The sequence below is a fragment of the Bubalus kerabau genome, chromosome 4 (assembly GCF_029407905.1).
Source record: "Bubalus kerabau isolate K-KA32 ecotype Philippines breed swamp buffalo chromosome 4, PCC_UOA_SB_1v2, whole genome shotgun sequence".
Taxonomy (NCBI): Eukaryota; Metazoa; Chordata; class Mammalia; order Artiodactyla; family Bovidae; genus Bubalus; species Bubalus kerabau.
The window spans coordinates 65,551,079-65,568,628 of NC_073627.1; the positions used below are offsets into that span (position 1 = coordinate 65,551,079).

The 17,550-nt window shown below is 39.0% G+C and overlaps 1 protein-coding gene across 2 annotated transcripts in view; it reads right to left on the reverse strand.

Moving 5' to 3' along the window:
- The window catches only part of LOC129649783 (putative coiled-coil domain-containing protein 144C), a 137,479-nt gene extending 125,773 nt beyond the window's left edge, over positions 1 to 11,706 (reverse strand). For both annotated transcript variants that reach the window (XM_055577600.1, XM_055577601.1), the window contains exons 1-2: positions 11,623 to 11,706; positions 6,914 to 7,084 (exon numbers count right to left, since the gene is read on the reverse strand). In XM_055577600.1, the coding sequence (XP_055433575.1) occupies positions 6,914 to 7,084; positions 11,623 to 11,648 (197 nt within the window). In that variant the 5' untranslated portion in view covers positions 11,649 to 11,706. The remainder of the gene's footprint in view (positions 1 to 6,913; positions 7,085 to 11,622) is intronic.
- Between the last annotated feature and the right edge of the window lie 5,844 nt (positions 11,707 to 17,550).

The window sequence follows — 17,550 nt, forward strand, 5'->3', positions numbered from 1 at the left end:
TAGGCACGATGGGTCCCTCCCAGCGCCCCTTCTCTTCTAGACCTATTCATTCACGAATGGTCCGTCAAGGCTGAAGAACTGGTTGTCTGAGGTGAGCTGAGAGCTTAACTTCCAGTTTCTACACCATTCTCAACCCTGTGGTTTCTCAGTATCTATTGTGTGAGCTACTGACATGACCTCTTCCTCATTCTACTCGAAAAAGTGCACCCAGCATGTCAGGATCATACATTTCTTATTTCCAGCCTTGTTACTTTGGGAACTCTGAATATTCTTTTCTTTTGTTTTTAACAATTAACCTAAAATTTCCTATAACACTAAACAAAATGACACTAAATAAATGGCATTTTTAAAAAGGGAATATTATAAATAATATTGATAAAATCATGTTAGAAATTTGAAATTTTCACCAAAGATTACTCTACCTGATTCAGATTATTTCTCTCTGTCTTCACTATCACTTCTACTGCTTGGAAAGTGAGTTCTAGGTGCTGTTTCACTTCAACTTCTTTACTATATTGGTCTTCTTTTCTTCTTAAATGCTCCCTCATTTTTTCATATAACATCTTGGCATTTCTTCTATTCTCTTCTTCTTGCTTTAAGGTGAATCTGCAAAATTTAAAGCTCTTCTTAGAAAATCATGAGATTATTCAGTGCTGCAATAACTTTCGTTCCCTCTTCACAATGTTTAAAATAGTAAACGTGGGGGGAATACAATGAAAAACACTTATAATGGTCACTGTTTTCAGACAGAGGGTTAAGAATAAAACTGCATAAAATTTTGTTTTCATTTTCTCTTGAGAAAAATGGCTACTTCATAAATCTGCGGGTGGGAATGTAAAGTAATATAAACTTTCCTAAGAATAGTTTAGAAATATAGATCACAGACCATTTTTAAGTTCTCATACTTTGACCAAATTATATGATATTATTAAAGAAAATGTATTTAAAATAATTAGAAAGGTAGAAATGAATTTATAGAAAATGTGCTCCTTGCAGTATTAAATAGAATACAGAAAAGTGAAAAACAACTGAAAGTGAATTTGGTAAATCTTTGATGGGCTTTCCATTATGGTGAACTTCTGTATGGTCATGAAAATGATGATTTTGAAAAATATACATTAAGTTATTAGAAGCGTTCACTGTTAGGAATCTACTATATTATTTCCAAGAATTTCACACTCCACAATACTAGTAACACTTTCTCCTCTGTAAAATCCTGGAGGATAAATTAGTCCTTATAACATGTCTACATTTCTGCAGTATTAAAGGAAACAATAGTTCAAATGTTTCTTTAAAAGCAAGGTGTACAGTACCTCAAGCTGCTGAGCTCTTGTTCCCATTCCACTTTCTGATGCTCTAACTGTGATTTCACTTCTTTGGTTTTGACAGCTCTTTTTTAGCCCACGAACCTTACTTTTCATTCTGTAAAATTATCCTCTAAGTAGTTCACAGTGGCTTCTTTGGCTTCTTTGAAAATCTACTAATCTTTCATGCAAAAGAATCATATCTTGAATTTTCAACAAGCTAACAGAGTCTGTATGATGAAGAAAACAAAGATAGAAACAAAAAAAAATTATGTGAGTAATTTTTGAGTATAAAGGATTGTGCCTTTCAGGTTCACTTATCTACGCACTGAATAAGTATTAAGGGTCTATAATGTGGAAGACATTATTCTAAGCTCTGCAAATAAAACAGGTGACCCTGGCTCTTGTTTAGCTTTAAGTCTAGTAGAAGACAAAGACAAATAAAATAATTATGAACTCAAATATATACTCTAAGAAAAGAGAGTTCTATGATCACATAACAGAACTTGACATAGACATAGGTCCAGGAAAGATTTCCCTGGGGAAGAGATGTCACACTGAGAAATGAAGGATGAGCAGGAAGTAGTAAGTACAGTAGGAAGAACAACCCTGTGGACAGTCTCCAGCTGCCATTATGTTTTTAACCAAGACAGAGTAAACAACTACTGATTTACCTTCCTGAGTGGAGCGAGCAAAAATAATGCCAACAAAATACATTAAACAATGATTTTCATGACAAAGGACTTCAGAGAATGGAAGATAATGATCCTGGAAACACACGTGGTTAGCCTAAGGGATGCTCCAGCTCACTGCCTTGAGAGAATTTCCAGGCACCAACACAAGGAGAAGGAATGGAAGCTGAGTTAGCCAGACTCCCTGACAGAGGTGATGAAGCTGACAGTCTGGTGAAACCAAAGTGGGCAGAGATCACAGATCAGAACCACAGAGAGGAGACAGTGGAAGAGAGAAAAAAAGGACCCTGGAGATCTGAGGAGGAACCCCTCGGGTATTCAGCAGAGGAACGAACAGAGCCCATCTGGGAGAAACCACCTGAGACCAGGGAGAAACCATCTGAAAAGACTATAGGAACCTGTGATTGGTGCTCACTCAGTCCCAGGAATTCTATCTATTCTCATGAACCAGGCAGAAAAGTTCCTAGGTACCAGCAGAATGAACAGGGTAGTCAGCAAGGTCTTGCCTCCAAGGCAGGAAATAACCAGCCCTGACCCCAGGGTCCCTCTGGATGCACCTAATGAATCATGAGAAGCAAGAGCACAGAAGGATCTCTGGAAAACTCTCAATATTTGGAAACTAAATCACACTGATCTAAATAATCCTTGGATCAAAGAGGTAATGAAAAGAGAAAGTACAAAGTATTTTGAACTGAAGGAAAATGAAAACGTTAAGACCAGCAGACATTTTAGGGAACTGACAAGCTGATTATAGAATTCATGTAGAAAGAAGTGTGAAAACTAAAACCATATGGAACCACACAATTGTGACCTTTAACCACACAGCAAAGAGAGGCAACATTTGGGCTTGAAGCAAGGGAGTAGCATGATGAGACCTGAATGTTTAAAAATAGGCAATAATTACAGTTGCTGTGCAGACTGAGGTTGTGCCAGGTGGAGTGGCAGGGAAAGAAGTCCTGAGATTATTTCAGTTACTCTAGGAGGAAAATGATGCTGACCTGACCATGGGTGAAGGCATAGGAAAGAAGAAGAGTCAACAGAAGGTACAGTGAGTGAGAGTATCATAGGCCTGTGGCTCAAAGTATACACTCACTTTCATGTCCTTTTAATGCAAATCAAACTTCTGAGATCCACAGCACTGTAGCATATCCCTGGCTCTAGAGCAGTACTGACAAGGTGTGCATATATCACTACTCTATACACAGACATGCTTTCCATTAACATTTACACTGCAGTCCTACCTTTACACCCCACATTGAGAGGTTCTACTTGCAACGTGGAATTCATAGAGTAAAGCACATCACCATCCTGAGAAACAGTCTCAGACGACTGAGTTAAGTCATCCAGTTCGTTCATGTAATTAATTTGTTCTTTGACCTACACATAAACAATACTGTTTCACAATGTCCTTAAATTATGTATAAATACACCAAGTGTACAGAGGTAATAAATCTAGGTATCAAAACAAAATCAGACATTTCTTAAAAGAAGAGATTTTTAACAAAAGGATAACTTTATCAACAGTGTTTCTAAATGATGTGTTCAAAGTAAACTTCTCTACAACAAAGGAAGATTTTCTATTTTACCACTATTCCTTTGACAAATTATTTCCACAAGGATATTTTTGAAAGTTCATTTTCTTTTTTTTTTTTTTACTATACCTTCTTCTTTTCATACGGTGTTTTCCTTGCAGGCCTAAAAGAACAAATGATTCTTTTCAGGCTAATATTAAATATTCAAAAATACAAACAATACCTAAACTTTTCTTTTGTATATAAGCCCTTTGCATTGGCAAGTAATTGTCTATAAAGGATGCAGAAATAAATAAGAGCAGCATTAAAGGACACAGAAAATATATCAGTAATGTTAACAAAGTATTAAAGTTAGATCCAAGGAAAAGGAAAAACGTAAAGTTACTTGCGTTGTGTGATAGGAAACAGTATACCAGTGTTTTTTGCACCTGTCCTTTTCCATAGGAACTAACTTTTATGGCAATATGACCTTTCTGGGAGGTATTCCTTCAGTCCTTCTAAGAAAGAAATCCATTTGAATAACCAAGTATTAGCTTTTTGAGGATGTCCTATGCGTCGGCCATGCATCATTAGAAGCAATTGACATGTCGTAAAGGCATTTTAATCCTCACAGTCATTCTGGGAGATAGGTATAGGAAGAAATGGAGCACACAAAGGCTGAGGAACTTGCCCAAGCCCACTCAGCATGTCACCAACAGACCCGGGAAGTCTGGCTTCAACACTGCTCTTCCAAAATATGCTGAGAAAGTAATACTGAAAAGTTTTTTTAAGTAATATGATAGCAAATGTATCTATAGTATTATTTCAGGCCTACCTATAGCTATAAATAATGATTTTTGAATCTTAAAACATATTTCTAAAAAATTAAAAAGACTTCAGAAGTAGGCAAATCTGCAAATCTACTGTCAACAACGTTTTGTTTTCTGTAAAGAAATTCATCAATAGGCATTCATTCACCCATTCTGCTGTTTCTTCATGCATCTGACATACATGTATTGAGCACACAGTATGTGTTAATGACAAGCTTAGTAAAGGAAGCACGGGTTTTGTCATTTAGATCTTTATCATGTAAAAGGAATAATTTGTGAAAGACTGCTAATAATGTTTTTCTATTGAATATAAACAAAATCTTCCCCTTTTCCCTAGAATCTATAAACAACTATGAAGTTAATATGATGTGATGTTTCAGAGCACCTTAGAAAATCATAGCTACTCACCAATTTACTATCAACTAGAATCATAAAGAAATGACCATATCCTATTCAGTATAGCCTAAGTGTTTGTAAATTCACAATTATGTAATTTTTGAAAGTCTATATATGATAGAATTAACTTAAGCAATCATCTGCATATTCCATTACATAGAAATATTACACTTCAGAACCAATGAACAAGCCCTTACCGTAAAACTATACATGAACAGAAGTATTATGTACAGTTCAGTTCAGTTCAGTCGCTCAGTCGTGTCCGACTCTTTGTGACCCCATGAATCACAGCACGCCAGGCCTCCCTGTCCATCACCAACTCCCGGAGTTCACTCAGACTCACGTCCATCGAGTCAGTGATGCCATCCAGCCATCTCATCCTCTGTCGTCCCCATCTCCTCCTGCCCGCAATCTCTCCCAGCATCAGAATCTTTTCCAATGATTCAACTCTTCACATGAGGTGGCCAAAGTACTGGAGTTTCAGCTTTAGCATCATTCCTTCCAAAGAAATCCCAGGGCTGATCTCCTTCAGAATGGATTGGTTGGATCTCCTTACAGTCCAAGGGACTCTCAAGAGTCTTCTCCAACACCACAGTTCAAAAGCATCAATTCTTCAGCGCTCAGCCTTCTTCACAGTCCAACTCTCACATCTATACATGACTACAGGAAAAATCATAGCCTTGACTAGATGGACCTTTGTTGGCAAAGTAATGTCTCTGCTTTTTAATATGCTATCTAGGTTGGTCATAACTTTCCTTCCAAGGAGTAAGCGTCTTTTAATTTCATGGCTGCAGTCACCATCTGCAGTAATTTTGGAGCCCCCCAAAATAAAGTCTGACACTGTTTTCAGTGTTTCCCCATCTATTTCCCATGAAGTGATGGGACCGGATGCCATGATCTTCGTTTTCTGAATTTTGAATTTTAATCCAACTTTTTCACTCCCCACTTTCACTTTCATCAAGAGGATTTTTAGTTCCTCTTCACTTTCTGCCATAAAGGTGGTGTTATCTGCATATCTGAGGTTATTTATATTTTTCCTGGCAATCTTGATTCCAGCTTGTGTTTCTTCCAGGCCAGCATTTCTCATGATGTACTCTGCATAGAAGTTAAATAAGCAGGGTGACAATATACAGCCTTGACGTATTCCTTTTCCTATTTGGAACCAGTCTGTTGTTCCATGTCTGGTTCTAACTGTTGCTTCCTGACCTGCATACAGATTTCTCAAGAGGCAGTTCAGGTGGTCTGGTATTCCCATCTCTTTCAGAATTTTCCACAGTTTATTGTGATCCACACAGTCAAAGTCTTTGGCATAGTCAATAAAGCAGAAATAGATGTTTTTCTGGAACTCTCTTGCTTTTTCCATGATCCAGCGGATGTTGGCAATTTGATCCCTGGTTCCTCTGCATTTTCTAAAACCAGCTTGAACATCATTTATTTTACTGTAATAGTTTAAAGATAATGTCACACAATCAATAAGCTTTCTAGTATTGGAAATGCAAACAAGACTAAACTAAATAAACACGCCCTCTGCTGGCTCATTTCCAATAGCATGTTGCTGCTACTGCTAAGTCACTTCAGCCGTGTCCGACTCTGTGCGACCGCATAGATGGCAGCCCACCAGGCTCCCCCGTCCCTGGGATTCTCCAGGCAAGAACACTGGAGTGGGTTGCCATTTCCTTCTCCAATGCATGAAAGTGAACAGTGAAAGTGAAGTCGCTCAGGCGTGTCTGATGCCTAGCGACCCCATGGACTGTAGCCTACCAGGCTCCTCTGTCCATGGGATTTGCCAGGCAAGAGTACTGGAGTGGGTTGCCATTGCCTTCTCCCTCCAATAGCATACATACTCTAAAAGCTCCCTTCTTAACATAAAACAAGTAACACCTGTGAACTCCACATTCCTCTTCAGTTACCATCCAGTTCTTCATTGCCTGCCCTAATAACATTCACTACTGAATGTTTATGTGTATTCATTACAGTCCAGCTTCCAAGGGGACTATTTACTGAAATGACTTCCAGCCAAAGGCACTGGTCCTTACCTTAACCTTTCAGCAGTGTTCGTCCTCTAGAGTTGAGCAATCTCTTGTCTTGGCCTGAGCACTGTATAATGCTGCTCTATTTCCAGAAGAAGTAGTCAGTGCTAATATTTCTTCCCCTACAAACAAGAAATCTGGAGAATGTACCTGTCATCACCCTGATCCGCTTCCCTTAAAATGCTGTCATCATTCAAGTGCAGCAGACCACCAGTCAGTGAATCGGTCTTTTCAAATATTGGTGCAATCACACGTTCTTCTGGTGTCCATTTGTCATCGTTCTTTTTCTTTACTTCCTTCCTGTGCACACCAGGATCGCTACTTTAAAAAGTCCACAAAAGAGCCAATGTTTTCTAATAATTCAACTGATAAAGAATTAAAAAAAAAACAATTCTTATAAAATTCCAACTCTTACCCATCTTAAAGCATTGATTAATTCACAAAACAGTTATAGAGTACCAACCATATGCAAGAAAACAAATTCTTCCTTCAAACACAGATATGATTATGATACAATATGATATATAAAAGTTGACATATGAAAGTGATAAATGAAATAAGGAAGGATTTACAGAAGAAGTGAAGAAAGGAGGTCATAAGAAACAGAAAAGGGAGAAAATCATTCTACTTGGAGAGTCGAATGTGAGCACAAACATTAGGCACAGGGCATCTGGGTTGTTTCCGAGGAACCTGGAAGGAAGAGCACAAAATACATGGAAGAAAGTAGAGAGATGCATCTGGAAGACACTGAGAAGAACCTCAAGGGCTACACTGAAAACCTGGAGTCCACTGGCTAAGCACCTTGACTTTTAGACGTGGGAGTCCTAAGTAGATTTACACTATATTGTTTTGCTTCTAAATATAATAATGGTGAATTTAGGGACTTCCTGGTGGTCCAGTGCTTAGAAGTCCACCTACCAATAAAGGGGGCAGGCATTCCATTCCTGGTCAGGGAAGATCCCGCGTGCCATGGTGCAACTAAACCGTGCTCCACAGCTACTAAAGCCAGCACCCTAGCGCCCATGCTCAGCATCAGGAGAAGCCACCACACTGAGAAGCCCAAGCACTGCAGCAGCAAAGACCCAGAGCAGCCAAAAATAAATGAAAAAGAGAATTCACAGAAAAAAAAAAGCCACACTTAATTTAGGTGGTATTTTAAATGACATGAGGCACATATACCATGAAAGAAGAAATCAAGGAAATATTTGGCCGGGGAGGAGGGCTCACTTTTAAACCACCCACATGATGCAGCAACAGCAGCATCATGTCTGAAAGACAGATGCCTCCCTTGTTCTCCTGCCACCAACAGCAATTTGGCCTCCATCCATGGACATACTCAAAGTGCTAGGATAGAAAAACCTGCCATCCAAGAGTACTCTTTCCAGAAAAGTTGTCTTTCAGAAATGAAAGAGAAATAAAAACTGTCCCAGACAAAGCAAACCTGATGGAGCTCATCACCACTAGTCCCGCCTCATGAGAAATGCTGAAAGAAGTCCTCAAACTGAAATGAAAGGATGTTCATCAGTGACAAAACAAATGTAAATATATAACACACTGATTAAGGCAAATATGCAGTCAAATCCAGAATACTCTAATATGTAACAGGGTGGTATGTTAACAAAGGAACTCTAGGAATAAGGCTAAAGGACAAGAATATTAAAAATAACTATTTCTCTTATAAAATATAAAATCTGTATATCATAAACATTAGCTCAAGTTAGAAATTATTTTATAGGAAAATAACAAGGGACATGCTGTTAAATATTGATATAGGATTACCTATCAGAACCCTCATTCTGCATAGCAGGAAACTCCTGGTTGCTGTTTCCTCCACTCTTTCTCTGCTGAAACAATCCATTCTCATCAGCAGCATCACATATGTTCTCTGATACTTGCACTTCACTACTTTTGTGCTTCTTTTCTTCTTCAATGTTTAATGGAAGGTTGACACTAAGAATTGCTATGTATTGATTATAAAGATCTTTGTTTTCAATTTTCTTATTTGACTCAGTGCTCGCCCTGAATTTAAGTGATAAAAATATTTGTGTTTATTTTAATTTTATCACTTACAAGTCACTTAAATTTTTGTAAAATCTGCTCCTTTCTGTTTGAGGAAAAGAAACAAAATTTCCAACATTTCAAAAATGGCTTCTTAATAAAATGCAATTATTCATATTCAGTCTTCCCCATCTGACTGGCAGAGACAGAGAAATAAAAAGACAAAGACACAAAATTTGTCCTCTTTGTCTTTACCACCTGGATTTTCCATTAAACAGCTGGATGTAGAGGATGTGACACCTTCGTGCCTCAGAGAGGAAACATTCTTCTCTCTGCACTAAAGCTATTCTTTCCCCTCTGCCTTTTACAATTCTTTTTTCACTTGGATCCAGGAGATAGCAAAAAAGTGACGGTGTTCACTAAATTAAATGAACCAGGGTTTACCAAAACACAAGGAGCAGAATGAAACTGAGGAGTTGTTAATTAGTGTGGAATTCTGGAATATAAGTAATGCTTCCCAATTCCACATTCAATAACCATCAAACCTTACAGATAGAGGGTATAGAAATAACTACCTAGAATTGCCTCACTATTTACCAAAAACAGCAATAAAATTTAAAAAAAAAATGTTCAAGGTTTTGTTTAAGGCTCCTAAACTGGCACTCCCTAGCATTTTATGGCACCAAAAAAGATGATACAATTCTGGAACATTGAATGTTATATGTTACCAAATGAATTCATCAGATTAATCAGATAAGTTAAAAGTGTGACTTTGGCACAGTAACTCAATGCCTTAGTTGGGGGTAGGGCTCATCTCCTTTTTTTTTTTTTTTTTAAACAGGAGAATACATAGAGTTTTTTTGTTTCTTTTTTTTTTTTTTGTCTTTTTGCCTGCTGTTCAAACTCAGTCAAAGCACCTCTTACACAGAAGAGCAAACAATTTTAAAAACCTATTACTGAAGAAAGAAAAATCTCACAGCATCTCAGAACTCAGTCTTCTCCTTTGTAGATAAACATTTTTTTTTCTTTTTTGCTCAGGGTTTATACTACCTATGGGCTTCCCTGGTGGCTCAAATATTAAAGAATCCACCTTATATGCCGGAGACCTGGGTTCGATCCCTGGGTTAGAAAGATCCTCTGGAGAAGGGAACAGTTAGCTGCTCTGGTATTCTTTCTGGCCTGGGGAATTCCATGGGCAGAGGAGCCTGGAAGGCTACAGTCCAAGGGTTTGCAAAGAGTTGGACACACACACACTATCTGTGTAACAAAATCACACATGTCAAAACTTTCTACATTTTAGTAAACAACATAATGGAAAGGTCTGTCTCAAAAGAAACATCTGAGAGTGCTGATTAAAGCATATGTGGGAGCACACATATTTGTTATTGAAAAGATCCTGAAGTGGCCATGCTGGAAATCTAAGTGTCCAGCAATTGCAGAAAGCAAAGAAGATCATACATATTCAACCACAATGAAGAGATTAGAGGGAATACATGTTCATGTCCCATCTCTCAGTCAGTGCTTTCTTCCCATTCTATGGAAATATAACTTATATTTAACCCAGCAGAGTTAAAGAGGGGGGGGGAGAAAGACACAAAACCCTAGCTGATTATTCTTCTTAAGCAATTTCCTTGGTGCTTATTCTGGCTCAGAAGACCACATGGTACATAGCTAAATGGGTTTTCCAGTCCATATGAAGACTAATGGAGAAGAATTAGATATTAGAATTGATTGAGGGACAAAAGCCATGAAAATAGTTTCTTGAATTCCTGTTATTGAGATAGTACTCGATTTCTACACAATTACCTCTTTGGATGACCTCATTTTATTCATAAATGGAAAATCAAAATTGACCACGTCATCAAGAAAGAGAAAAACCAAAGCAAGAGAAAATTAGAAACTCTTTTGGAAGTTAAATTTTCTCTTTTTCCAGAGCCAGAAACTCTATTTGAAACATGTCTATTTCATTCTTAAACCTCTGCATATCCTTCTCTAATTCTTCACTTACATACATTTCAGATGCACTGTGACTATTAGGTGGAAAAGAATCCCCATTTTCTAATTCGGGTTCCATGCTTTTATTGTCACTAGCGCTGCAATTATCTGCATGCAGTGGCTTCTGGAATCAGTCCTGTATTGCTTTATTTTTCAGATCAGTATTTTAACAACAGCAAGGGGAACGTGAATTTTTATTTGAATTCTATGTTTCATCTTACCAGGGTAGACAAACCACAGACTAGAATGGCATGCCTGTCCCATGTCTAATTTCCTATTAGTGGGATCTTGCCTCATATTTTGTGACATTTGCATATCAATCTCTTGGTCTTTAACTTTGAATATAGCTACCAGCTCCCCTACTTTTTTTATTTTCTGTATCATTATAAAAACTCTCTTCAATTTTCATAAACACATGTTCAATGTCTAGTTGATAATTTTCAAAGTCTACTTTATTTTTAGGGGGGGGGGGAAACTTTGAAGATGACCCACAAGTCTATCCAAGGAACCCAGAGTTTACAGACCACAGACGAACATTTTTGAGACAGGGTTCTTTTTGTTCAGGAAATGCTTGGAATATTAGAGAGACAGATACTCCAAATGCATCTTTTTCCTCAAATCAGGTATATTAATTGTGAGATTAGGAGATATTTCCTTTTGGTTTGCTCCTTCCTTAGGGTTATCACGTAGTGGATCTTCCTCAGGACAAATGGTAATTTGGTATTCCTCACAAAATTTTACTGAACTTCTGCTTTAACTCATTTGTCATGGGTTTTAACTTATCTTTCCATTCTAATTTGCCTTGTTTCATATACATTTTCTCATACAGTACTACACCAGATATTGAAATTTACAGTTTTGCATACCTGTGCATAGTTTTTCTCATCTTCATCAAGTTTTCCTTGTTCTTCCTCTGTTATCATTTCCAAGTCTAGTTCTCTTGACAGATCTGCATGTTTAGTTAAAATTACTTAGAATGTTTAGATAAAAGACATACTCCTCATTTAAAACAGAGATCTAAAACATTGTATGAAGTGACAGATTAAATCAATCTTAATCTTCAGCTGAATATTTACTTATTTAAGAACTACTTCCAATGACCTAAAAACGTCAACAAACCATTTGGGAAATACCAGATGTCACCAAGTTACAGGCACACAAACAGCTCAAAGATTCAGTCACAGATTGATCCAAACAGCAGTGAACAAAACAATCAGAAACCAAACAAAATACAGGACAGACACATAAAGTCACCATATATTCTCTTCTCTACTTCATAACAGGACCTTTTTAACAACATGCCAAGCATCAACTGCAACATTATTCATGGTTTACAAAATTCCTCTTCCTTTTTAGCTTTTATCAGTTCCTTCATCTGAAATGCTTCCCTCTACTTTTCCGACAAATTACTTTTCATTTTTAAGGCTCAACCTGCTTTGTGAAGTTGTCTTTGATTACTGCCATCTTTGCCCTAATAAAGAGGTACGCCTTTCCTTGTAGCTCCCTTAGTACTTTAAAGATTTTTCTAGTGTATCTTTCTAGATTTTCCTAGTGATATAGATCTGAACTGTAAATTATTTCTTTACATGTCCATCCTTTTGGCTCCTAGACTGCAGAGGACAAGCTCTTAAAAGTCACCTCGGTATATATAGCATTTTTTGTTTTGTTTTGTTTTGTTAATTTATTTTTTTATTGAAGGATAACTGTTTTACAGAATTTTGTTGTTTTATGTCAAAGCTCAACATGAATCAGCCATCAGTTCAGTTCAGTTGCTCAGTCATGTCCAACTCTTTGCGACCCCATGAATCACAGCACGCCAGGCCTCCCTGTCCATCACCAACTCCCAGAGTTCACTCAGACTCACGTCCATCGAGTCAGTGATGCCATCCAGCCATCTCATCCTCTGTCATCCCCGTCTCCTCCTGCCCCCAATCCCTCCCAGCATCAGAGTCTTTTCCAGTGAGTCAACTCTTCACATGAGGTGGCCAAAGTACTGGAGTTTCAGCTTTTGCATCATTCCTTCCAAAGAAATCCCAGGGCTGATCTCCTTCAGAATGGACTGGTTGGATCTCCTTGCAATCCAAGGGACTCTCAAGAGTCTTCTCTAACACCATAGTTCAAAAGCATCAATTCTTCGCCCTCAGCCTTCTTCACAGTCCAACTCTCACATCCACACATGACCACAGGAAAAATCATAGCCTTGACTAGATGGACCTTTGTTGGCAAAGTAATGTCTCTGCTTTTGAATATACTATCTAGGTTGGTCATAACTTTCCTTACAAGGAGTAAGCGTCTTTTAATTTCATGGCTGCATTCACCATCTGCAGTGATTTTGGAGCCCCCAAAAATAAAGTCTGACACTGTTTTCACTGTTTCCCTATCTACTTCTCATGAAATGATGGGACCAGATGCCATGATCTTAGGTACACATATATCACCCCTTTTGAACCTCCTTCTCTTCTTCCTCCCCATCCCACCCCTCTAGGTTGATACAGAGCCCAGTGTCTCTTATTCCATAATTATTTCTCTGGCTTCCACTCAGTACTAGGCACTGGAGTTTAATGAAAAATGTAGGGAAAGGTGTCAGGGATGGCTTTTCTAGAGATAATGCCTGAGTGCAGACTTACAAAGTTCAACAGAACAGAGGGCAGGAGAGGGAGAGCATTTCAGACTGTAGCAAGATGGGGAGAGAAACACACACACCACAGGGTAGATATTTGTCCAAAGTGAAGGGATGGGACTGACGAAGGTCATGGCATCCAGTCCCATCACTTCATGGCAAACATATGGGGAAACAATGAGAACAGAAACAGACTATTTTCTTGGGCTCCAAAATCAATGCAGATGGTGACTGCAGTCATGGAATTAAAGGACGCCTGCTCTTTGGAAGAAAAGATATGACAAACTTAGCATTTTAAAAGGCAGAGATGTTTCTGCCAACAAAGGTCCGTCTGTCTAGTCAAAGCAAAGGTTTTCCAGTAGTCATGTATGGATATGAGAATTGGACAAAAAAGAAGATTGAGCACAGAAGAACTGATGCTTTTCAACTGTGGTGTTCGGAAAGACTCATGACAGTCCCTTGGACTGCAAGGGGATCCAAGCAGTCAATCCTAAACAAAATCAGTTCTGAACGTCCATTGGAAAGACTGAAGCTGATGCTGAAGCTCCAGTACTTTGGCCACTGGATTCGAAGAGCTGACTCATTAGAAAAGACCCTGATGCTGGGAAAGGTTGAAGTCGTGAGGAGAAGGGAATGACAGATGATGAGATGGTTGGATAGCATCACCGACTCCATGAACGTGAGTTGAGCAAGCGCTGGGAGATGGTGAAGGACAGGGAAGCCTGGTGTGCTGTGGTCCCTGGGGCCGCATAGAATCAGACATGACTGAGTGACTGATCAACAACAACAGGGACAAGTGATGAGGGCACCAGCAGCAGTTCAGAATTCTAGTGCAAAGGACTGAAAGGACTAGAGATAGAGGGTCAGGCAGAAGTCAGATTATGAGAGCATCAATGGCACTTTAAGAAGTCTAGACATTAATGTGACTCAGAGTGCCTCATGGTCACGTGTGCTTTTGAGATTGGTGACTCTAAACACCATGGGAGGGAGGAATCTGAAGGGCATACAAATAACTGGAGGAAGGCGAATCTCAAGGCATTAATACTGGGAATAACAAGGTGATGCAGGCCTGAAGTGAGGGAGTGTTTACAGAAATATTTAGGATATAAAACTTTCAGGGTACAGTATAGAATAAATCTTTAAGAAACCAAAACATGTACAAATTCAGGGACCCTGAAGAATAAAATAACTGCTCGTTATTTTATAAAATGTATTGACTGAGAAGAAAATGATCAACATGAACTGACTGAAGTGGATTCTATCTATTTTTTAGTTTTCCTATCTCACATCGTCCAGTGTTGAAGGGACTCGTGTAGGCATTTTATTTGAACTTGTTTTTCCTGGACCTACCAAGCTCATGGAGAGACAAGAACAAATGACTCAGTTGTATAGATTAAAAGAAAAAAAGACAAAACACATTGAGTTTAGAGCCTGTAGTCACTATTCTAGGAGATAACTGAGAATATTCTGTAAATGCAAGAGGAGGATAGAAAAGAAAAAAGTACAGGAGTGAAAAAAGAAACAGTGGGTGATTTCTTGCCATAGTCCTGACCGTATGACTGATTACGGGTGCTAAATTAATTGGTATTTACAGACAACACATTATTAGACATGGTTACTCAATAGACTGGGCATCCTAGTAGAATCAGAATGACTTTCTATATACTGCTTTTAAGTGATACATCACTCTTTTATAGCAACCTCCCATGTGAACTCTTACTTCATTACAAATACTAAAACAAGGTGATATACTATGTGGACACAGCTGAGAAGGAGGTACTATGTAGCAAATGTCCCATGACTCCCATTCCCTCTGGGAAAGCCAATTCTAAACAATACGAAGTCACAGAAAACACAAGAAATATTTTAGTATTTGGTATCAGAGTTGCTTTTGCAGTTATACTGAATATAATCATAACTAATACTTATGAATTGACAGCCATATAAAAACATTGCTATGAAGTCCCGTTTTGAGAAGGCAGTCTCTAGATGGCTACCTAGTCTCCCAACTAGTGCCAGAGTTCTAAACATAATCCTGCTATCCATTCTCAGGTGTATGCTAAATTCTAGCTTAAACGAACTTACTTTTTCTTAACTCTCTTTGTTATTTATTGTATTACTATGCCTCTTGAGAAATCTGTATGCAGGTCAGGAAGCAACAGTTAGAACTGGACATGGAACAACAGACTGGTTCCAAATAGGAAAAGCAGTACGTCAAGGCTGTATATTGTCACCCTGTTTATTTAATTTACATGCAGAGTACATCATGAGAAACGCTGGACTGGAAGGAACACAAGCTGGAATCAAGATTGTTGGGAGAAATATCAATCACCTCAGATATGCAGATGACAGCACCCTTATGGCAGAAAGCGAAGAGGAACTCAAAAGCTTCTTGATGAAAGTGAAAGTGGAGAGTGAAAAAGTTGGCTTAAAGCTCAACATTCAGAAAATGAAGATCATGGCATCCGGTCCCATCACTACATGGGAAATAGATGGAAAACAAGTGGAAACAGAGGAAACAGTGTCAGACTTTATTTTTAGGGGCTCCAAAATCACTGCAGATGGTGACTGCAGCCATGAAATTAAAAGACGCTTACTCCTTGGAAGGAAAGTTATGACCAACCTAGATAGCATATTGAAAAGCAGAGACATTACTTTGCCGACAAAGGTCCGTCTAGTCAAGGCTATGGTTTTTCCTGTGGTCATGTATGGATGTGAGAGTTGGACTGTGAAGAAGGCTGAGTGCCGAAGAATTGATGCTTTTGAACTTTGGTGTTGGAGAAGACTCTTGAGCGTCCCTTGGATGCAAGGAGATCCAACCAATCCATTCTGAAGGAGATCAGCCCTGGGATTTCTTTGGAAGGAATGATGCTAAAGCTGAAATTCCAGTATTTTGGCCACCTCATGTGAAGAGTTGACTCACTGGAAAAGACTCTGATGCTGGGAGGGATTGGGGGCAGGAGGAGAAGGGGACGACAGAGGATGAGATGGCTGGATGGCATCACTGACTTGATGGACGTGAGTCTGAGTGAACTCCGGGAGTTGGTGATGGACAGGGAGGCCTGGCGTGTTGCGATTCTTGGGGTGGCAAAGAGTCAGACACGACTGAGCAACTAAACTGAACTGAACTGCTGGTCAGAAGGAGAATGCAAACACCTTGCTAAGAGGTATTGATTGGCTGTAGATTGCATAAAAAGAGTCAGCACAAGGTAGACTTTGCCACCAAATCTAATTTGGAACCATCAGAAGGAAGGTAAGACCATGACCAGGTGGCCCACAGCTGAGTGCTCTAGGCTTCTGCATTACCTTCTTTGCTTCCTCTGTTTCCTGGCAGCTCCGACTTGCATAGCTGACGGAGAGACTAATATCCTATTGGGAACACCGCTGCAGTCTTCATCTTTGTTTTATCTATTACAGTCTTCTGTCCAAATTCTGTGGATGCTGACTGAATTTTGGTCATTGAATGGGACACCAACGCACACTGACCATCAACTTTCAAATGCCTGGCTCTTTGACAAGTCTCATTATTGAGGCTCAAAGCAGCAGAAGCCCAATTTGAAAAATGAGAAAACAAAGTCTCCATTTATTAGAATGCGAGTAAGAATACAACTCTGACTAGCTTGTACAAAGTCTTTCTTCAGAGAATCAGTTCCATGTCCTCCTCTCCCCTCAAACTCACTAGTCCTTCACAGCTTACAGTATCTCACATGTCACCGCCATTCATGAAGAGATGTAAACCTGTGTGTCTCATTTCTTCTCCTTTTTAATTGCCTAGTATTACTGATTTTGATTCACTCAACTTCTATCACATATTCTGTATTCCATAAGAACTTTACCAATAATTATTTTTTCAATACCAGTTCAGTTCAGTCGCTTAGTCGTGTCTGACTCTTTGAAACCTCATGAACTGCAGCACACCAGGCCTCCCTGTACATCGCCAACTCCTGGACTCTACCCAAAATCATGTCCATTGTGTCAGTGATGCCATGCAACCATCTCATCCTTTGTCGTCCCCTTCTCCTCCTGCCCTCAATCTTTCCCAAAATCAGGGTCTTTTCAAATGAGTCAGCTCTTGGTATCAGGTGGCCAAAATATTGGCATTTCAGCTTCAACATCATTCCTTCCAATGAACACCCAGGACTGATTTCTTTTAGGATGGACTGGTTGGATCACC